This window comes from Chelonoidis abingdonii, chromosome 13 (assembly GCF_003597395.2).
Source record: "Chelonoidis abingdonii isolate Lonesome George chromosome 13, CheloAbing_2.0, whole genome shotgun sequence".
NCBI classification, from domain to species: Eukaryota; Metazoa; Chordata; order Testudines; family Testudinidae; genus Chelonoidis; species Chelonoidis abingdonii.
Genome location: NC_133781.1, coordinates 32,434,720 through 32,454,311, shown reverse-complemented (window position 1 = coordinate 32,454,311; position 19,592 = coordinate 32,434,720). Strand labels below are relative to the sequence as shown.

The 19,592-nt window shown below is 48.4% G+C and overlaps 1 protein-coding gene across 2 annotated transcripts; it reads left to right on the top strand.

Annotated features, from left to right (window-relative positions):
- Nucleotides 1-3,228: 3,228 nt before the first annotated feature.
- Nucleotides 3,229-19,205, top strand: ARHGDIA (Rho GDP dissociation inhibitor alpha). 2 transcript variants are annotated; one of them, XM_032764507.2, is made up of 6 exons: nucleotides 3,229-3,324; nucleotides 13,471-13,681; nucleotides 14,210-14,293; nucleotides 15,972-16,048; nucleotides 16,200-16,263; nucleotides 17,382-19,205. In XM_032764507.2, exons 2-6 carry the CDS (start codon nucleotides 13,492-13,494, stop codon nucleotides 17,579-17,581), a joined length of 615 nt encoding a protein of 204 aa, XP_032620398.1. In that variant the 5' UTR covers nucleotides 3,229-3,324; nucleotides 13,471-13,491; the 3' UTR covers nucleotides 17,582-19,205. The 2 variants fall into 2 exon arrangements, with proteins under 2 accessions (XP_032620398.1, XP_032620399.1); XM_032764508.2 differs by lacking the exon at nucleotides 3,229-3,324 and adding an exon at nucleotides 3,443-3,575.
- The last annotated feature ends 387 nt before the right edge of the window (nucleotides 19,206-19,592 follow it).

Here is a 19,592-nt window from a genome sequence, read left to right as displayed (position 1 = left end):
TCCCCACAGTGTGAGTGGTGGCCTGTAAACTGTGCACACCAACTTCCCTGTGCTGAGTACAGCTGCACAATCAAATACTGCTCTATTTACACATCTGCCTGAAAAGAAATGAAGACTCACTCCAGTGTAACGAGTTAATAAAAGGTGCACAAACCTCCTTGCTGGTCTCTGGGAGGAGGTGAAATTCTTGTTGAAGTTCTTTTGTATTTAACACTTGGTTCCAAAGTTCAGTGCTGGTCCCACCTCTTCAGTATTTTTACTGTAAACAGTTGCTGTGCAAATTCAGTGACTCCAAAATGCCAAGTAAAGATTTAGTCTTTCAACTATCAATTCCCTATTGAATTATTTCTATAAATGGCTTTGGTCTCTGATTAACAAACTTCTAGCAAAATCTACTGGTAGCTGGGCCTGGGAAAGAACTACCTTCAAGTTCTTTTGGGAGATGCAGTGAAGGAAACCTCAGTTTGTATGTGTCTAAAAGCAAACCTGGCTGATAAGGTACAGGACACCTTCTGCCTTCTCAGTAGTGTTCATATTGGAGAATGCTAAACCGAGAAATCAGAAGAAAGCAAATGATACACATGGCCCTTGTACCAATGCAACCATGAGCACTTCATTTGGACTTAAATGTTTGTCTCTAGGCCCAACATGTGATCAGTAAGAGACAAACTGAGGCCTTTTCTACATTTGCAAGGTTAGAGATGAGAACTTCTGCATCATTGGGGGGAAGTGGTATCACTATTGTTCATGTGCTTCACAGCTAAAATAAGCAATGAGAGTTAAGTACAAGTTTCAGAGTATCAGCTGTGTTAGTCTGTGGCACCTTAGAGACTAACATTTATTTGAGCATAAGCTTTTGTGGGCTACAGCCCACTTCATCAGATATCTTCCTACTGTATTTTCCACTGCATGCATCTCTAAGGTGCCAGAAGTACTCCTGTTCTTTTTTTGAGAGTTAAGTAGACAGTTTTCAGCATGGAAAAGTTGAGTGTGCGCCTTAGGCATGAGATTGTGATCCCCACCCCAAATGACATTTTTTTAAAGACAGCTCAATCTATGTTACAGATACAGCACTGAGGGTATGACATCACTGTAGATTGTACTGAGACATAGGCACCCAGGTTTGCGAAGCCTGCCTCTGAACATCCACACTGCAGAATTGCACGACTCATATCTGTGCAGCTGCATTCATACGGGTGCCTCAGTTACCTGGATTTGGCACTAGGATTTCTGCAAATGTATTCCTAGAGTGGGTCAAAGGATACTAAGTACCCTAGAATTGTTTTGCAATGTATTGTTGGAAAACTTGGGCCTGTCTTTTGGGCCAGAAGTGTTCTTAGCCCACCAGCATACTTAATGGAGGCACTTCCAGCTCTGCATGCTCTTCAGTTGTTTGTTCCAGCTAGTGCTAAGGGATGTATGCAGCACAGATAGATGAGCTGTTCCTGATTGTGGCCGTGCTGTTAGTGCAGCAGGATGTAGGTAGAGGCACTGGGACACAAAGGAGGGCATTTTATCAGGGGTTGCTGAGCTGTGGAAAGTAGTGGTGCATCTTGGAGAGGTCATGCATATATTGGATGACAGAGTGGAGACAGCTGATGCTTGATTGTTGTGAATTCCCCATATATGCAGCATGCTGCAGGACAACTAGCACAGTGAGGTAGGATATCATCATGGAAACCTAGGATGAGCAACAGTGACTCTAGATTAACTTCTACATGAGGAAGATCTTCATGGAGCTGGGTACCTGTATCCCCAGCCAGGTAAGCAAGCCTAGGTTCAAAACACATACAACCAGCTATAAGGGTTGTGTAAGGACATTAGGGAAGCAGGGCTAAAACCTGGGTAAGAGCTTGGGTGAGCCTGCATTTCAGACACCCTGAGACAAGGATGGGGAAGTGGGAACTGGTCAGGTTCGCTGCATGAGACAGACACTCCCTCAGACAAAGGGAGCTGAAAAGGGGTAGACTTGATGCATCCCCTGCAGGCATATAATCCTGGCAAAGGGGCAACATCCCATCAAGCTGTCCCCTGCTGGAAATCTAAGGAGGCTCAAAGGTATTTAGGAGCTTCCCTATGCCTGAAGAGCACAGAGGAATACTGATCCCTGCTGCCCCCTCAGAAAAGGGGCTTTGGGATCCCCTTGCATCCTCTCAAGGGGACTATGGAAATTCACTCTGCACTGATCCCCACTGTGAGCAGGGGCTACTCCTTCCCCCCAAGATGGAACATAGATGTGCTCCTCACAGGCCCTTAGTTACCAACTTCCCTTCAACTCTACTGGGGCAATAGGGAGGTTGGGAGCAGGTTGAGCTGCCTCTCAGCTGTGCCCCCTCACTGACCGTTTCTAAAACAGCACGGGAAGAAAATCAACAAAACATTAAAGAGGAATTTTAACTCATTTCCTTCCAGAAGGTGAAAGGCAGCCAGGCCCACCCAGAGGATTCAGGGGGCCTGGGGCAAAGCGGGGGAGCTGCGGCGCTTGCACTCACCCAGTGGCGGTACAGGTCTTCGGCAGCACTGAAGTGCCCTCCGCCGCCAAAATGCCACTGAAGAACCGGACCGCTGCCGGGCCAGGGCTTGCAGGGCCTATTGCCCCACTTGCCTAGGGTGACCAGATGTCCCGATTTTATAGGAACTGTCCCTATTTTTGGGTCTTTTTCTTATCTAGGCTCCTATTACCCCCACCTCGTCCCGATTTTTCACATTTACAGTCTGATCACCTTACACTTGCCCCCTTAGGCAGCAGCTGAAAAGGAACCCGAGCCAGGACAAGGAATGGAGCAACCGAAGCAGGGTCCGCAGAAAACCAGGGAGGGCGGAGTTAAGGGACCTCCCGCCCCTGAACTGTATCCTGGCGGCGAGGGAAGAGGCTCCAGGCCCTTGGTGCAGCGTGAGGGGGCTGCCCCGTCCACCACGTGGCCCCGGGCGCGGTCAGCAGCAGGGACCAGCCCCAGCTCCAGCTCCAGCTAAACTCCCGCCCAGGGGTGATGTCATCCCCCTCCAAGGGCGGGGTCCGCCCATCAGCCCTAGGGCTTCCGCTAACAATTCAGAAGCCGGAAGTCCCGCGCTCCCTAGTCAGGAAGGTAACGGCGCCTCTGGAGACGCTCTATCCAGGATCCGAACTCTATCATTTTTACCGTCGGTCGCGCGCCCCTAACGCTCTTCTCTAGCCAATCAGCGCGGCGAGGCCCTGCTCGGAAGTGAGGCACTGGGCTGTGTCCTCTTATAACGGGAAGTGACGGCAGTGTCCCGGAAGTGCGGAGGTGGCTGGGCGGATTCGGGGGGCGTTGTCACAGCAGCGCGAGAAGGCGAACGGGCCAGGTAGGGTGGAGCTGGGATGCGCGGGCGGGGCGGCCCCGAGTTGCGGTGCTGCTCGGCCCCCGGGTCGGAGGGGGCGCGGCGGCGGGCCCCCTTGTCGGTCACGGGCCGGGCGTCCCCTGGGGTGGCACGTGCTCGGCCTGCTGCCCGCGCGCCCCTGTCAGGCCCGCAGGGAGCAGCCGGAAGGAGGCCCTAGAGCGGCTCATTCGGGATCCCGGTGACGCTAGGAGCGCGCGGGGCGGTGAGCAGCCCCGGTAATGGTCTTTGTGGGCTGGTGCTTGGGAACAGCGGGTGCTTCCTTGTTTCTGGTAGCCGCCCTTGTTGGCGTCATAGCTAGAGTTCAAAGGAGGGCGAGGGAGGGGCGCCTGGACTTTGACTGTCTCAAAAAAGTCCTTTTTGGCTGCCTTGAAACATCAGGAATATAAAGTCATCTTGGCTGTTTTGCTGGAAATGTCTTTTGACAGCCCCGATACATGAAGGGAGTGTATCCAAAAGCCTTGCTTGAAGGAATTGAGTTGCTCATTAATCTCATCTTCCAGCTATTTCTTGGCTGTGGATTAAATACCCTTTAACCATTCCCCTTCTCAGTTAATCAGGTTTGTTTTTAGGGCATGTGTAGTTCTGCAGTCATCCAGAGTGTTCAGAGACAGAATATCAAACAAAATTCTTAATATAAGATCTGCAGAACCTTTTTACACGATTTTTATGTACCATAAAGGACACTAACTTAGTGCGTCTAACAAAGTGGGTATTCACCCACAAAAGCTCATGCTCCAATACGTCTGTTAGTCTATAAGGTGCCACAGGACTCTCTGCTGCTTTTACAGATCCAGACTAACACGGCTACCCCTCTGGTACTAATTTGGTGTTTTCCCTTTGTAGCTTATCTTTAGTACCTAGAGCGGAGAGAGGCCATATACATGAGTATGAATTCCCCCCACTTTACAGCACAGTCTTTAGAGTACTGATGGTGGAGTCTTTTAAAAACTGGTGCAATGGTGTGGGAGGAGGAAATTAAAACTTGTTACTAGACTTCAATGGGAGGAGGTCTCTGGACTGCTAGGGTGTTAGACTCAGAGCTTTTGCGTATGGGAAACTGCTTTATGATGGCTCATTACTGCTGTGTGCTGCTGTTCTTAGATTCAGAATTGATTTTAGTGGCAACCTGCTTTTCTGAGCATCATTCAATAAGTCCAGTACAGCCCATGACAGAGCAAGGTGGTAGCAGAGTTGTCATGATGATGTTAACCATTTTGACACAAGGTGTGTTAACACTTTGTGAAAAATTTGAACAGTGCACAGCAAAGATACAAGAGTCTGCAATGGTCATGGACAATCTTGTCTGTTCCACATGTAACCAGGTTTCTGATTTTTGCATTGGTCTGACCTTGCGTATATCATTCACCTATAGGGTTTGTGTAATCCCCTTATGTCGACATGAGACTCCATCATCAGTTGTACCACACTGTGGGGTGGCATTGTAATGTTTCCTATAGGAAAATAAGCAAAGACCCTCCACACTTTTTTTTCTTTTATTCTTGTCAATATGTGCAGCTGGGTCTCATGATGAAAAGTCTGTGCATTAACTGGTGTCACTAACCAGACTGCAGCATGCACAGAATTCAGACAGTTACCACTACTCAGTACAGGACTACAAGAACTCTTGATGGGGAGCACAGCTAATAATCATCTTCCATTGAGTGCTAAGGGTCTTGACATGACTGTCTGACTGCTCTCCACTTGCTGAGTGTTATCGAGTGTACTTACTCCAGCCCCAAGCTGGGTCATCTGCAAAGAGATCATAAGAATGGCCATATTGGGTTAGACCAATGGTCCATTTACCTTAATATCCTGTCTTCCAACAGTGACTAGTCTCAGATGCTTCAGAGGGAGTAAAGCTTCAGAGGGAGCAATCTAGTGAGTGATCCAAACCCTGTAGTTCAGTCCAACTTCTGGTGGTCAGAAGCTTCTTTGACTCTTGGATCCGAACTGCAGCATGCCTGAGGGATGCAGGACCTTTGTGGATTCCTTTCATTATTACTGATGACTGGCCAGTGGGTGGACCTAAAGCCTCCAGATAAGCTGGGAATCCTGACAGTTGGAATTCTGCAGTAACTTTGTGCCAGGGCATCAGAGGGGCTTTCCCTGTGGGATGATCAGCCTCTAACTTTCCCTTTCTTCTGAATTCTTGTGGGTATGGGCTTGGGAGCAATTTATGTGAAATGTCCTGTCAACCTGCTTGCTGGTGTGATTAGTCAGTCCTCATCTGCTCTCTTTGCCAGGTGACACACCCATCCATGCTGCTGCCACCATGGGATAGCATGGTGATGAGCCTAAACTCACCTTTGACCCCCAGTCTCCCTCACTGAGCATAACACATTTACCCCCCAGGCCAACCAGAATTGTAGCTTGCTTGAAGGGACCTTCTGTCAAACTCAGTTATTACTTATTTGTATTCTAGCAGTGTCTAAGGGCTTTGACTGGGGATGCGGCCACACTACATGCTTCTAATGTAGAGCATGTAGTGTTAGTTGCTCTGTAGAGGTCTCTGTTCTGGGGATTGTTCGTGTAAAAGGCAGAAACTGGGGCATGTCTTCTTACCAGCAAATTTCTTGGGTAGCAGAGGCTGATGTCCTTCCTTGCAATACTGCTAGCTTCTCTGTTGCTACATCATTAATCAGGCTGTAACTAGCCAGGTTGCAGTTTCTTAGGAGCCTGGGTCTCTTTCTAGTGCTCATGTCCTGCCTGCTTAACCTTGGAGGAACTAACAGTTTGTAAGTTTTGAAACAGCAGGGCTCTTGGATAGACAGACAAAGACCGTAAGAGTTCCCTCTGCTGGGAAGTGATTCAGCCTGTTCCAATTTCTCACAAGCATTAGTTCCTCTTTTGCGATCTCCAAGGTTCTGGATAGCATGAGGTGCATCTGGAGCCTTATGCAGCTGCATCATTGCTTGGAGCAAGACAGGCTAGAACCTGACTGTTCCAGAAGCAGTAGAGTCTGGGAGTTCTCTTCCCACTCAGAAGTGGCTTTAGCCAGCAACAGGCACGTATTATCCTGTTCTAGATAGTCGGACTCTCTCAGGAGCCTGGAGGCTCTTTAGCTGTGTTACAGATCAAGTTTGGTGACAATACTCTGGAAGATCCTGCCAAAAGTGGCTTGAGGTTCTTCCTTACTGCAGATCTTGGGTATCATAAGGTGCCACAAGTACTCCTCGTTCTTTTTGCTGATACAGACTAACAGGCTACCACTCAGAAACCTATTGTCATGGTAAATGGTGGTCTATCTGTAGTTAAATATCTTTCTGGTTTAAACTTGCAGTTGAAAACTGCAATTTGGGGAAGTCCAAAGGAAGGTGATCAGAGATGAGATGCTAGGCTAGTGGGAGGGAATCCAGTGTTCAGGACAATGACAACGATCAGAAGGATTCTAAGACCAGGAAGAAAATGACAGTCCATGTTAGGCAGTGGTTATGTTTTAGGTCCATTACAGCATCTGTAGGACAGAACCTTCTAACAGTGAGCATTTCTTAGGCAGCTAGGATCTGGAGGTGCCTGAGAAGGGAGTTTCCCTGCAATGCCTGTGGTTTGACCTGTGATCTGTCACACACTATCAATTATCACATCAGGACATTAGCGCCACTTAGCCAGTAAAATGACTAATGTCCTTAGAAGAAGGAATTAAGATGTGGCGGGGGGGCTGCCTCTTCTGCAGGCGGTCTTGTGCCTGCTAAACATTTTAGGCCTGTGCTCCTGATGGTATGGGACTCGTGAGCACAAGCCATAGGGTGGCTCTGGGAAGTTCAGTTGCAACTGATTCCTTGATTTTGGTTTGTCTAGCAATGTCACCCAGCAGGGGGCACCTGGAAATGAACAGCAAAGTGCCTGTTACCCTAAGGCCCCCACTATCCTCCTAACCCTGAACTGTGGTAAATGGCTTCTCTCTGAAGCCCAAAGGAAGAGGTCAGGGGCCTTGGGAAAAGCTTTGTGTGCCTGGAAGCCTCCTTCTTTCTGGCTTGGTGCCTTTCCTGAAGAAACAGAGGAGGGACTGTGACCTCAGGCATGTGCTTTTCAGTGTACTTCTGCGTCCCTCTATCCACACACAGGTCTCACAGGCCTCCCCTCCCAAGAGCTCTGATGCATTGTGTGGCTTCTGATTTATGATGTTACTGTTCTTAGCTCTGCCTGGGGGCCTTGCTGAAGAAACTGCAACAGCATTACTCTTGTCCATTTCTTCTGAGGAGAGATGAGCCCTGTCCTGAGCTGCTGGGTGTAACAGCCCTGACCTCCCAGGTGACTGGCGGGCTGGGATTAGCTTTTCCCAGCTATTATGTGCAGCAGCTTTTCCTGGCCTTAGAAATTCTCTAGTTTGTCAGTGTGAGAGGCAGGGAAAGGGCTGGTTCCTGTGTGGCTAATGGGGGACTTCAATGGTCCTTAAAGTATTCATCCAGGCTCTCTGCGTCCATCCATGCCAATGGGTCTAATTCTGTAATGAGTTCAGTTACAGGTGATGATTAGCAGAGCATCACCTCTGTCCCCCTTAAGGCAGGATGCTTATTCAAAATGTCTGTTTTGGGGGCTGGATGCTTGGGAAGATGAGACTGATGGATAGGGCCAGCTCCAGGCACCAGCAAAGGAAGCAGGTGCCTGGGGCAGCCATTAGAAAGGGGCAGCATGTCCGGGTCTTCGGTGGCAGCTCAAGCGCTCCGCTTTAGTCTTCGGCGGTGAGTCCTTCACTCTCTCTTCCTTTTTGGCAGCTCTTCAGGGGCTGTTAAATCAGGGTGGGGGTTTTTTTCGGCTGCTTGGGGAGGCAAAAAAGCTGGAGCTGGCCCTGCTGATGGAGATTAGGTGCTGCTAGGGGAGGGGAAAACACAGATACCCCAGCTGCTTTGTTGAGGGGTGAGCAAATGGGACACAGCGCCATGCTTGGGGTGCAGACAGAGGCCTGTCAAACTGGTTTCCTGCTCTGACCAATGCAAGACTGCTGCTGCTGGTGGCGGCAGCAGCTCTTCGGTAATGTCCAAAGCATGCAGACACACCCATGCAGAGCCAAGCCAGCTTCCGGAGCAGAGTGCAGGACTGGGAGGAGCTGCATTAGCACTGTGCTGGTCTGCTGTGTTTTGCATTGAAATTCTGACAACTTTCCAGTGTCCAGCACTGGCCAGAGTGCAGGTAGTGGCCTTAGAGAGGCACTCTAACTGGGCCTCTTTAACAAGTGTCTGCAGGGGAGGTCACTTGTGGATTCGAGTTCTGCCTTTGGATAGCTTGGCCTCCTCCAGGGTCCCTTTGCTCTGACTTGAGGTTTAATTAGTGATTAATTATGACAACTCAAAGTGGAGGCTTCCCTTCCTCTGGCGTGAGGGGAATAGTTGGAGTTTGGGAGCAAATGACTGCATCATCCACCCAGGAGAAACAGGAGACTCTCCCCCTGCAGTTCCGCAGTGCGTCTCAATGGCAGGTATTGGCAGACTTTGCCTCTCCCTAGTCTCTTGTTAATAGCTCTTGTCAAACCTGATTTAGTTGTTGATGAAACTAAGTTAGTTGATAAAGGTAACTTTGTAGGTGTAATAGACTTTTGTAAAGTGTGAGAACTAGACAGCATGAGTGAAGCACATGTTAAATGGCTAACAGAGATCATGAGAAGTAGCTGTCAGTGGGGCATCATTAAGTGAGAGTATTTCTAGTGTTCAGCGGGGATCAGTTCTAGGTGTGATGCTCTTCAATATTTTTATAAAGGATCCCGAAGTAAGTATAAAATCATTGTTGATAAAAACTTGTGGTGGAATGGTAATTGGGGAAAGGGCAGTCCTATGGCTTGATCTAGATCAGTGGTTCTCAACCGGGGGGTACGCACAGGTCTTCCAGGGGGTACTAAACTCATCTAGATAGTTGCCTAGTTTTACAGCAGGCTACATAAAAAGCTCTAGCGAAGTCAGCACAAACCAGAATTTCATACAATGACTAGTTTATGGTGTTCTATATACTACACACTGAAGTGCAGGTACAATATTTATGTTCCAATTAATTTATAATTCTATGGTAAACATCAAAAAGAAAGCAATTTTTCAGTAGTAGTGGGCTATGACACTTCTGTATTTTTGACTGATTTTGTAAGCAAGTAGTTTTTAAGTGGTGTGAAACTTGGGGGTTATGTAAGACAAATCAGACTCCTGAAAGGGGTATAGTAGTCTGAAAGGTTGAGAGCCACTGATGTGGATCAGTTGATAAGCTGGGCCCATTCAAAGAAAATTCATCAATACACCAAATAAAAGGTCAGACATCTAGAAATAAAAAATGTAGGTCATACTTATAAAATTGGTTACTATATCTTGGAAAGCACTGACTCTGAAAAGGATTTAGGGGTCAGAGCGGACAAGCTCTCAGTGTGATGCTGCAGCAAAGAGCTAATGTAACCCTTGTTTGTCTAAACCAAGAGTAGTGAGTCGGAATGAGGAGGTGGTTTTTACCTCTGAGACTGATTCTAGTGTGTGTGGTTCTGGGGTCAATATTTTTTAAAAGGATTTTGAAAAACTGCGGAGGGTGCAGAAAGGAGCCACAAACAATGTGAGGGGTGGAGAAAATGCCTTAGAGTGAGACCAATCTTCTTAACTAATCCAGAAAAATGTGGTGTGTAAATATCTCGATGGAGAGAAAATACCCGCTACTAAAGGTCTCTTTAATCTAGCAGAGAAAGGCAGAACAAGAACCAATTGCTGGAAACTGAAGCCAGACAAACTTAGAATTAGAAATAAGGCAGCTTCTTAAGAATGAGGTTGATTAACTATTGGAAGGTTAACCAATGGAAGTGGTGGATTTCATCTCTGGTCTTCAGATGAAGACTTGGATGGATGCCTTTTTAAAAGATGCATTAGCCAAACATATTATTGGGCTCAGTACAGGGGAACAGGTGAAAGGTGATATTCCAGAGATCAGACATCTTCCCACCGAATTTGTAGATTAAGGCCAGAAGGGACCAGTAGATCATCTAGCCTGAAGAGGCTCTCTACAATGGTGCTGTGGCAGCAGAAACATCTGCTCAGAGGCTGGGTCAATGCTGCCGATTGTGGAATATTAAGTGCAGACTGGCTATGGAAAGTTTCCTTGTTCATGCCCAAGAGCCACCCGCTTTCCATCCATCTCTGAGTTAGAAAATCTGTAAGAATAATCCTGAATGCTTTGGGTGTTCTCTCCTTGCCTTGTGATGTGATCCTGAGGCTTTTTTGTTGGGCTTTCTCAATACCAAAGGCATCACGGACACCCTGTCAAGATGCTAGCTAAGCAACTCCATCCTCACTAGAGGAAGCTGCTCCATTCTTGATTGTTTGCTTTCCTGTGGCTAGCTGGAGCAGGCAGAAAATCTCCACCTCAAGTCTGGAAGTGTTGAGTGAGCACCCTAGTGTGCTATCTGAGAGCACACTGAAACTGCCACCCCAAAAAGCTAGTTCCTGGGAGCTTTGGCCAGCTCTTCAGAAATGCACAGCTCTGTTCCCAGGTGGAGATTCTGTGTTTGTGCCATGCTTGGGTTTCTAGGCTCTTCGGTTAATTTTCAGGCCATGTAAGCAGCTATACTTGGACCTGAGAGCCCTGGCAGCTGGAACTTTCTCTTGTTTATTTTGATGGTCCTGCTGGGGCTGCTTCTCATGTAGCAGAGAGATTCAGGAGGTGGCTGAGAACATCACAAATGGAGCCGAACTGGTTCCTCGGTCTTATTCCCAAACAAGACTTAAATAAAATAAGTGCAGTTAACATTCTGGTTGAATGTTTCACTGGAGTCCATCTAGCACCCCCACACGCTTCCCTTACCAAAACTTCCTCCCAAAGGAGTCTGGAAATGAATGGGTCTAGCTGAGCCCCTACTCTCCACCTGACTCTCACCTGACATTGACATGTCTTTCTAGAATGCAATATATGCTTTTGTCACTCTCGTGTATCAGATGTGTAGTAGAAGAAACTAACTGATGTATAATCGCAGTTCTGGGAGCTTTTTCCTTGAGGTGATCTATTGGGGGAGTAGAAATGGAATAATTGATCTTCGGTTATGAAATATGTTGATTAGAAGGTTCATAAATTTTTAAGATCTGAAGGGACCATTATGATGATCGTGCCTGACACAGACCAGAGAATCTCACGCAGTAATTTCTGTATCAAACTCAGAACTTGTTTGAACTATAGCATATCTCTTTCAAAAAATTAAAATCAAATATTGATTTTAAGACTTTGAATGAGTAAGAATCTTCATCTCTAGCTGAGTTTTCCCAGTGGCTAATTCCTTCAGTGTTACATTGTGTTCTGTGTCTCACCTGCATTTGTCTAGCTTCAACCTCCAGCCACTGGGTATCTTTGTCGAGGTGTTGTAGGTTTATGTAAGTCTATGTAGTCCTTACAAGGTTGTATATAACTTGATTGATCCTGGAGTATTTGATGCAATATATTGGAAATGGCTCCCTTGAATCGTGAACAGGATTTTATAATTCTTACCCATTTTGACATCTGCATCTATATATGCAAAATTTTAGGAGGCAAAATGAAGAATGATGGCAAGTCATGTAGGATGATAGGGAGTAATGAAGAATTTAGGGCAGGGGTTCTCAAACTGGGGGTCGGGACCCCTCAGGGGGTCACAAGGTGTCAGCTTCTGCCCCAAGCCCCGCTTTGCATCCAACGTTTATAATGGTGTGAAATATATTAAGTGTTTAATTTATAAGGGGGGGGTGGGATCTCACTTAGAAGTTTGCTGTGTGAAAGGGGTCATCAGTACAAAAGTTTGAGAACCACTGATTTAGGGTATGTCTGCACCACAGCAGTACAGCTATGGTGGTGCAGTAGTCCTGTAATATAAATGCTTCCTACGTTGACAGAAGGGGTTTTTCCATTGATGTATTTAACCAACCTCGTCAAGAGGTGGTGGCTAGGTTGACCTAGCTGAGTCTACACTGAGGGTTAGGTTGATCTTAACCACATTGCACAGGGAACAGCATTTTTTGCGGCCTGAATAATGTAGCTAGGCTGATCTAATTTTTAAGTGTAGACTAGGCTAAAAGGTGGGGAAATGTCTGGATCCTTTCACTGCTTGTTTGTAAAGTGTGATACTTCTGGAGTGTTTGCAGTTGGGGTGCCCACTACAAGGAAGCTTCAAACAGTCATGGGTTTTCAAAGTCTTCACCATTAACTTTAAACTCTTCTGATATTTTTGAGGAAAACTCGCCTTGGATTATGTGGCCCGTGAAGCTTGAGTGGGGGATTGTGGGGTGGGAGTTGTGAATGGTTTTTATAATGGGAATGGTGCTTCACCCTTAACGATGGCTACTCCACACACTGCTTCTTACTGCCTGTTCAGAAAGTGGCTGGAGACTTGCACCATTGAGCCAAGTTAGTACAAATGCTGTTAATCCGATAGCTGCTGCTTTTCACTGGCCTTGCCTTGGCTCAGGCCTTTGGAAAGGACTGAGTGTGAGACTGGCCAAGGCAGGTGCCTTTCCTCGCAATTTGGGGGCAGCCAGTGCCCCTTTTTAGAACAGACTGATCCAGTTGCATTTTGAGCTACAGGCCTGTTGATCATCGCTGAGGCCTCTGGGACTTGGGCCAACAACGGAGCAGACATCTCTTCTTAGATAGACTTGAGTGCTGTAGGGAAGCAGAATGTAACAAAGGCCTAGATCTACGCTTTGGGTTTCTCCACTCAGCTGTTCCTGTGGGTAGAAGGTTTATCTAATCACACTTCTTGAAAGGCTATCTGTTGTGCTAGCAATTTAACAAACAATATGCAGAGATTGAAGTCTCCCCACCCCCTGGTGCAGTTGGGACTCCATGGGTTAACCAAAGATTCTGCACTTGCTTGCCAAACTCTAACTCAGGCCCTCGTAAGAGGGCACATGCTGCAGGGAGCTAGGTGTTCTGGGAATGTCCTGCCCAATTCATTCCCCTGAGACAGCTAGCAAAACCTCCCACAGGCATTTGGGAACAAGAGTGCATTGAACTGAGCCCTCCGAAAGCTGGAGTTACTGGCCAGCTATCTGTGGGGAGCCCTGCTTTGGCTGAGGAAGGAATGAGGTGTCTATTGAAGAACCCTGAGGACTTCTCAGCAGAATGGCCTCTTGTGCAGGAAGCAGCTGCATCAGGCCACTGATCCCATTTCCCACTCTCCCCTCCTAGGTGTAACTCACGTGTGTAAAGATGGCAGAGCAGGAGCCGACCGCAGAGCAGCTAGCCCAGATTGCAGCAGAGAATGAGGAAGATGAACACTCAGTCAACTATAAACCACCTGCCCAGAAAAGCATCCAAGAGATCCAGGAGCTGGACAAAGATGATGAGAGTCTACGGAAATACAAGGAGGCTCTGCTGGGATCTGTCAGCGTAGCTACTGGTGAGTTCTGGTGTTATCTCAGAGCATGTGGTTCTATCTGTGCAGACATTAAAGTTGTAGCAAACAGCTATAACAGCCAAGACCACTTTACCTCTAACTGCTTCAGGCAGATACTAAGAACCTCCCACCCTCCTCCTAGATCTCTTCATACATGCTGCAGAAAGCCCAGCTTTAACTCGAGGTTGTGAGTAACCCTCCAACGAGGGCACTGTGAGCTGTCTGGTCTGCCAGTCTTTACCTGGCTAGCTTAAGTCAGTCATTGGTTCTTTGACTAAAGCTTGTGAGTTAATATCTTCTGGGATGTCTCAGAACCTTTCATTCAGAAGTAACATCTTTCCTCCCTGGGTATAAAACAAGGGGAACCCTGGATCTCTGCTCCAGGCAGGCCCATTCTTTCTAGTTCTTATCTGCTCCTTTGTGTTTCCAGGAACTGAGTGAAAGGAAAGAGGATGTATATGGGTTGGGACCTGGGGCGGGGATGTCATTAGCACTTTTAAGACTTGTCTAACAGCCTCTTCTTTGTCTTAGATCCCAGTACTCCTAATGTGGTGGTGACCAAACTGACACTGGTCTGTGCCACTGCCCCTGGGCCTCTGGAGCTGGACCTGACAGGTAAGCAGGAGATGGGCACTGCGGTGTATCTTCCACGGGAGACAGACCTAGGCTAGTTCAGTGCAGACAATCAGGAGCTCTGGTGGGGGGCCAGGCCAGGTCCACTGTCCATTCTGACCTGGAGCCCAGAGGTAGAAGTGACCTGATGAAATGTTTATTTCCAAATATAACTTGCAGGGGGCCAGGCTCCTCCTGTGAGTTTGGGGCTTCCAGCCTGATGGACAGTACTGCAGCCTCTCTGCTTCCTGTACCTGAACTGCAGTGTGAAGGGCCCCTAGCACAGTACCTTTAGGACTCCTGTTGGTTGTGCACATTAGATGTTACCAGCTGAAGGAGCCCAGGAGCCACTTGGCAAGCACGGGCTAAAAGTGGCAATTCTTCAACAAAAAAACTTCATAAACAGACTCCAATGTCAAGCTGCAGAACTGGAATTAATTTGCAAACTGGACACCATCAGATTAGGCCTGAATAAAGACTGGGAGTGGCTGGGTCATTACAAAATTTAAACCTAATTTTCCCAATACTAATTTCTCCCTACAGTTACTCACACCTTCTTGTCAACTTTCTGTAATGGGCCACTCTCACCACTTCAAAAGTTATTTTTCCTCCCTTGGTATCCTGCTGTAAATTGATTTATCTCATTAGACTGACCTCATACTTGGTAAAGCAACTCCTGTGCTTTCATGTATTTATACCTGCTCCTGTATTTTTCATTTCATGCATCTGATGAAGTGGGTTCTAGCTCACGAAAGCTTATGCCCAAATAAATGTTAGTCTCTAAGTTGCCACAAGGACTCCTTGTTTTTGCTGATGCAGACTAACACAGCTACCCCTCTGAAACCTGCTTTCCTGAAGTTAGGAAACCCATGGCCCTAATCCTGCCATAACGCCTCACTCCTCCTACCAAACTCTGCTCCAGGCCAGGGGGGTGCAGGACTGAGCCCTAGGCTAAATGAAGTATTCCAAATTGCTCCACAAACAAGTTACTGTTGCCAGAACTCTTAAAAATACTGCCCCAAAATAAGCTGTTGAATGAAATGCTTCCCTGGATTCTAATCCATGGGGAATGTTGCACCAGCCTCCTCTAGTGGCGTGAGGCTGGAATTACAGCATAACCAGTAGCTTTCTGATAATGGGACTGGCGGTCCCACTGGTATACCAGTTTTTTAATGTCAGAGCCAGGTCTCCAGGTTCTCTGTTTGAGGATCACATTTCTTCCTGCTGATTCTGGGAAGAGGAGCTTGGTGTTGAGTCTCATTAAAAGAACAAGTCATTCTGAAACTGAGCCATATCCTCTGGTGTGGATAGGTGGATTCCTTAGGGCTTGCATGGCCTAACTTAGAAATGGTGGTAGCTTCCAGTGTGGGTGGGTGCGAGGTGGTGAGATCTCTAAACGGGGACACCCATGAGTAAATCACATTCTCGTCCTTCCTGGGAGAAGAGCGCCTGGGATGCTCTCCCCTGTTGGGCTTTGCAGTCTTCTGTGGAAACCAAAGGCTTTAATGCAGAGGCTGGGGCAAAGGAGGACCCTGACATGAAGGAAGGGATGCGTCCTCTGCCTGTAACGTCACCCTCATTTATATTCCAATAGCTACAGTTTCCGGTACAAGGCCCACCCCAAATGCATCCCACAGCACAGTCCCTAGGGAGTCTGAGCAAACTTCTCCCTTCTCTGTAGGTAACCTGGAAAGCTACAAGAAGCAGTCATTTGTGCTGAAGGAGGGTGTGGAGTATCGGATAAAAATCTCCTTCCAGGTAAGAACTTTTGAGCGTCACTGACCCAAGCCTGTCTGAAAGAGGGAGGTCACCAATCCCAAGGGATGTATTGAGAGACAAGCCCCTGCTCTTCCCCAGATATGGGGAGGGCGATGGCCGCTCTGCTGTGAAGTCTTGTTTATCTCTACAGGTGAACAAGGAGATCGTGTCGGGGCTGAAGTACATTCAGCACACGTTCAGGAAAGGAGTGAAAAGTAAGTGCTCCCATTGTCCCAGACATTGCTTTGCAAGGGTGGGGTCTCCCAGCCAGGCCCAGTGCAGTGAGATGTATGTGCCACCCCCACTCTCCAGCTGGCTCTGGCATGGTGGGAGGAGACTCTTTACTTTTAGAACAGAGGAGTTGCAACCTTTTTCTTGCTGAGGCCCCCCTCAACATGCTATAAAAACGCCAGGGCCTTGAGGGCGAGTGTGGGGGTCTGGGCCAGTGGTGGACCCTTGGGCATAGGCATAGTTTTACTTCTATTTGGGGGGGTAGGGGGCAAGGGCTGGCGGGGTTCAAGCCAGCTCTGCACAGCAGGGTCCAGGGAGGCAGCACCACCTCCACCCCTTGACTCACTCAGGAGGCCACCCAGCCTGTCTGGGCTGTGGGGAGATGCAATCAAAAATATAACTCAGAGGGGGTACTCAGTTCAAAAAGTTTGAAAACTGCCCAGGGTGCAGGTAGGGGGTAGCTAGGGGCTGTGCAAAGTGAGAGGAGTAGCTCAGGGTGCCAGGATGGGGCAGCTAGGGACTGTGTGCAGACAGGGTAGTTAGGGGTTGTGCGAAGTGAGGGAAGTAGCTTGGTGCGAGTTGGGAGGGTCCCAGTGTGGCTCCCAGCTTCAGCCCCATGCCACTCCTGGCTTCAGTGCTGGGGATCAGGGCACTGGGTTTCACCGGAGGGCTCCGCACCCCCCTGAAAGGGTTTGGGGACGCCCAGTTGAGAACCGCTGCTCATGTGCGCCTTTGGCTCAGCACTGGCTGTGGGAAACCTCTTTCAGGCTCTGCTGCAGTGCAAGGGCCTGGATGATGTCAATGGCTCTGGCTGCATTTGAGCCGATCGGCCTCAAATGAAGCAAAACTTAGCACTGAACAAATAGCGGGTTCTTCTCTTCCTGTTGCTTGGCCTGCCGCACTGGGTGGGCAGGTGTCCATCCCCATGTGGAAGGAGCTCAGCTAGCATGGAGTGTCTGAATTCTCTAGCTCTGAGCCCAACTGTGTGCCTTCTGTGGGGAGATGGCACGGTAGTCAGGAGGGGCTAGAATCTGTTCATGCAGTTCAGCATCAGCTCTGGGGAGGCTCATTCTTTTCCACTCCCACTCCTGTCTCTTTTCAGTTGACAAGACTGACTACATGGTTGGGAGCTATGGGCCTCGAGCAGAGGAATACGAGTTCCTGACCCCTATGGAGGAAGCCCCCAAGGGTATGCTGGCCCGGGGCAGCTACAACATCAAATCCAAATTCACAGATGATGATAAGACTGACCATCTGTCCTGGGAGTGGAACCTGACCATCAAGAAGGAGTGGAAGGAGTAGCCCCTCCACAGGCCAGTCCCCAGAGAGAGAGTTAGCCAGGCAATGGCTACAGTAGAAATCCCACCCTGTATCAAAGTGCTGACATTGGAACCTCACCTTCTCCTCCCATTTCTTAAGAAGAGCTCTCAGCTCAGTAACCCTCCCCCTCTCTCCCCCCAGAGAATCACTGAACGGAGCTGACCAAACCATGCTGTCTGCATCTGACCTCCAGCCGCCTGCCTCAGGGGCATCTGTCCCCTAGGCCTCTCCACCACACACAGAAGTGGGAGTGCTTCTTGCCCTCCCAGGGCCCTGGTCAGGGTCTTCTCCCGTTGCTGCATCTGACGTTTCTTCATTGGAATAAACCACAGGCAGGTGCTGAAGAAGAGGGACTCTCCAAGCTGCTCCCCACACAGGGGGCTTTTCCTAGTGCTTCTGCTCATAGGGTGGTGCCTCATTTTGGGTGGCTAAGGAATTGTGATGCCAGGCAGTCGCTGAACCTTTCTGTAGGCTAAAATCATGTCTGTGGCCTGCCCCGCCCCGCCCCTCCAGCCAGTGTCTTGAACGCTGGCTGGCAGCTTCATTTGTGGCTGTTTCCTGTAACCATGATGCCTTAATGTGTGTAACATGCATCCTCTAGGAAGGGGCCCTGACCTTGTTAGCTCCCACCCCATAGGTTTGTTAGCATGCTGCTCTCTCATCTCAGTCACTCTCATTGAATTGGTTTATTAGAAGTGAGTCACAACTAACTTTGCTGCTGGCCCATTCTCCTGAGCCTGCTGCCCTGAGAGGAGGAGGCTTGTGGCATCCTGTGCTGCTCCCAGCCCACACAGAGCCATCCTTGGGGATGTCCAGAGAAAGCCGTACTGGCAGAACTCTCCCACTTTCTGCTACGGAGGTGTTGGCCCTGTTAGTGTAGATCTCTCAACAGCCCAGTGCCTTCCTGTGTCTGCCCCAGCATCTTTCCTGCGGTGGGTACAGGAGTCATGAGTGCTGCTGTCACCTCCGAATTATTTCATTTATTACAGCCATTTTTTGGCTGTAAAGCACTGAAATGCCAGGGCAGCTCCTGCCCCATCTCTTGGTTTGGTTTTCGGCTGGGGGATAATCAGTCCAGTTCTGCAGCTGCTTTCACAACCTGGTCAGAACAAAGAGCTTGCAATGGACAAATATTCAAGAGCAGTTAATGCCTTATGTATCAATTCTGCCTTTGAAATCTTGTGCCTGGCCTGTCAGTATTTATTGCCTTGACAAGTAGACTCCATGTCTCCAGAGCAGTTCCTCTTCCCCTTGCATCCTCACAGCACTGCAGCCTGGCATCCCTGACACCCACACTGGCATGGTAGGCGGAGGGCAGGAACTCTCCAGGACCCTCTGGCTACTGGACAAGCATGTTCCAGCTCTGCAGCCATCTTCTCTGGTTGCTTTGATAACACTGATGTTGTACCAAACTGGGACCAAGTGTGTGTGGTTTTCCTGTAGCTACATCTTCTGCCCCAACTCTTCCTCTCCCCCTGCCCTTTAGAGAGAGATTTTTGTTAATTTGATTTGGTGCATTTTGTCTGTAAATCTTAGACCCAGATTAACAGATTTGGAATCATCTGCTTTCCCCTTTTATGAAAGTTAAATAAAATCTTCAAACTGACCCTGCGCTGTCCCTTTGAATCCTCTTACTCTTCTTCCAGGTCTCCAGAAGGTAAGTGGCCTGTGAGAGGGACAGCCTAGGGTCCCAAGTTCACTAATTCCTTGTACACCAGCAAGTGCTGGGAAGGGCTTTCCCTGCAATGATCTTTGGAGGTGGTGGGAACAAAGATGGGGAAGTTGCTTCCCTAGGACTGTGCAGTTTCTCCCTTAATAACACTGTCCCCTTCACTGCTATTGCAAAGGTTTGTATGTAAAGAAAACCTGTCCCTTGCAATCAGCTCCTGCCTTTCCTGTGGCCTCCACTAAGGCAGCAGTGTTGGGGAGCAATGGTGTGTTTATATGGGACTATGCTCATACACGGTGCTTTCCAGGCAACCAAGAGGAGGAA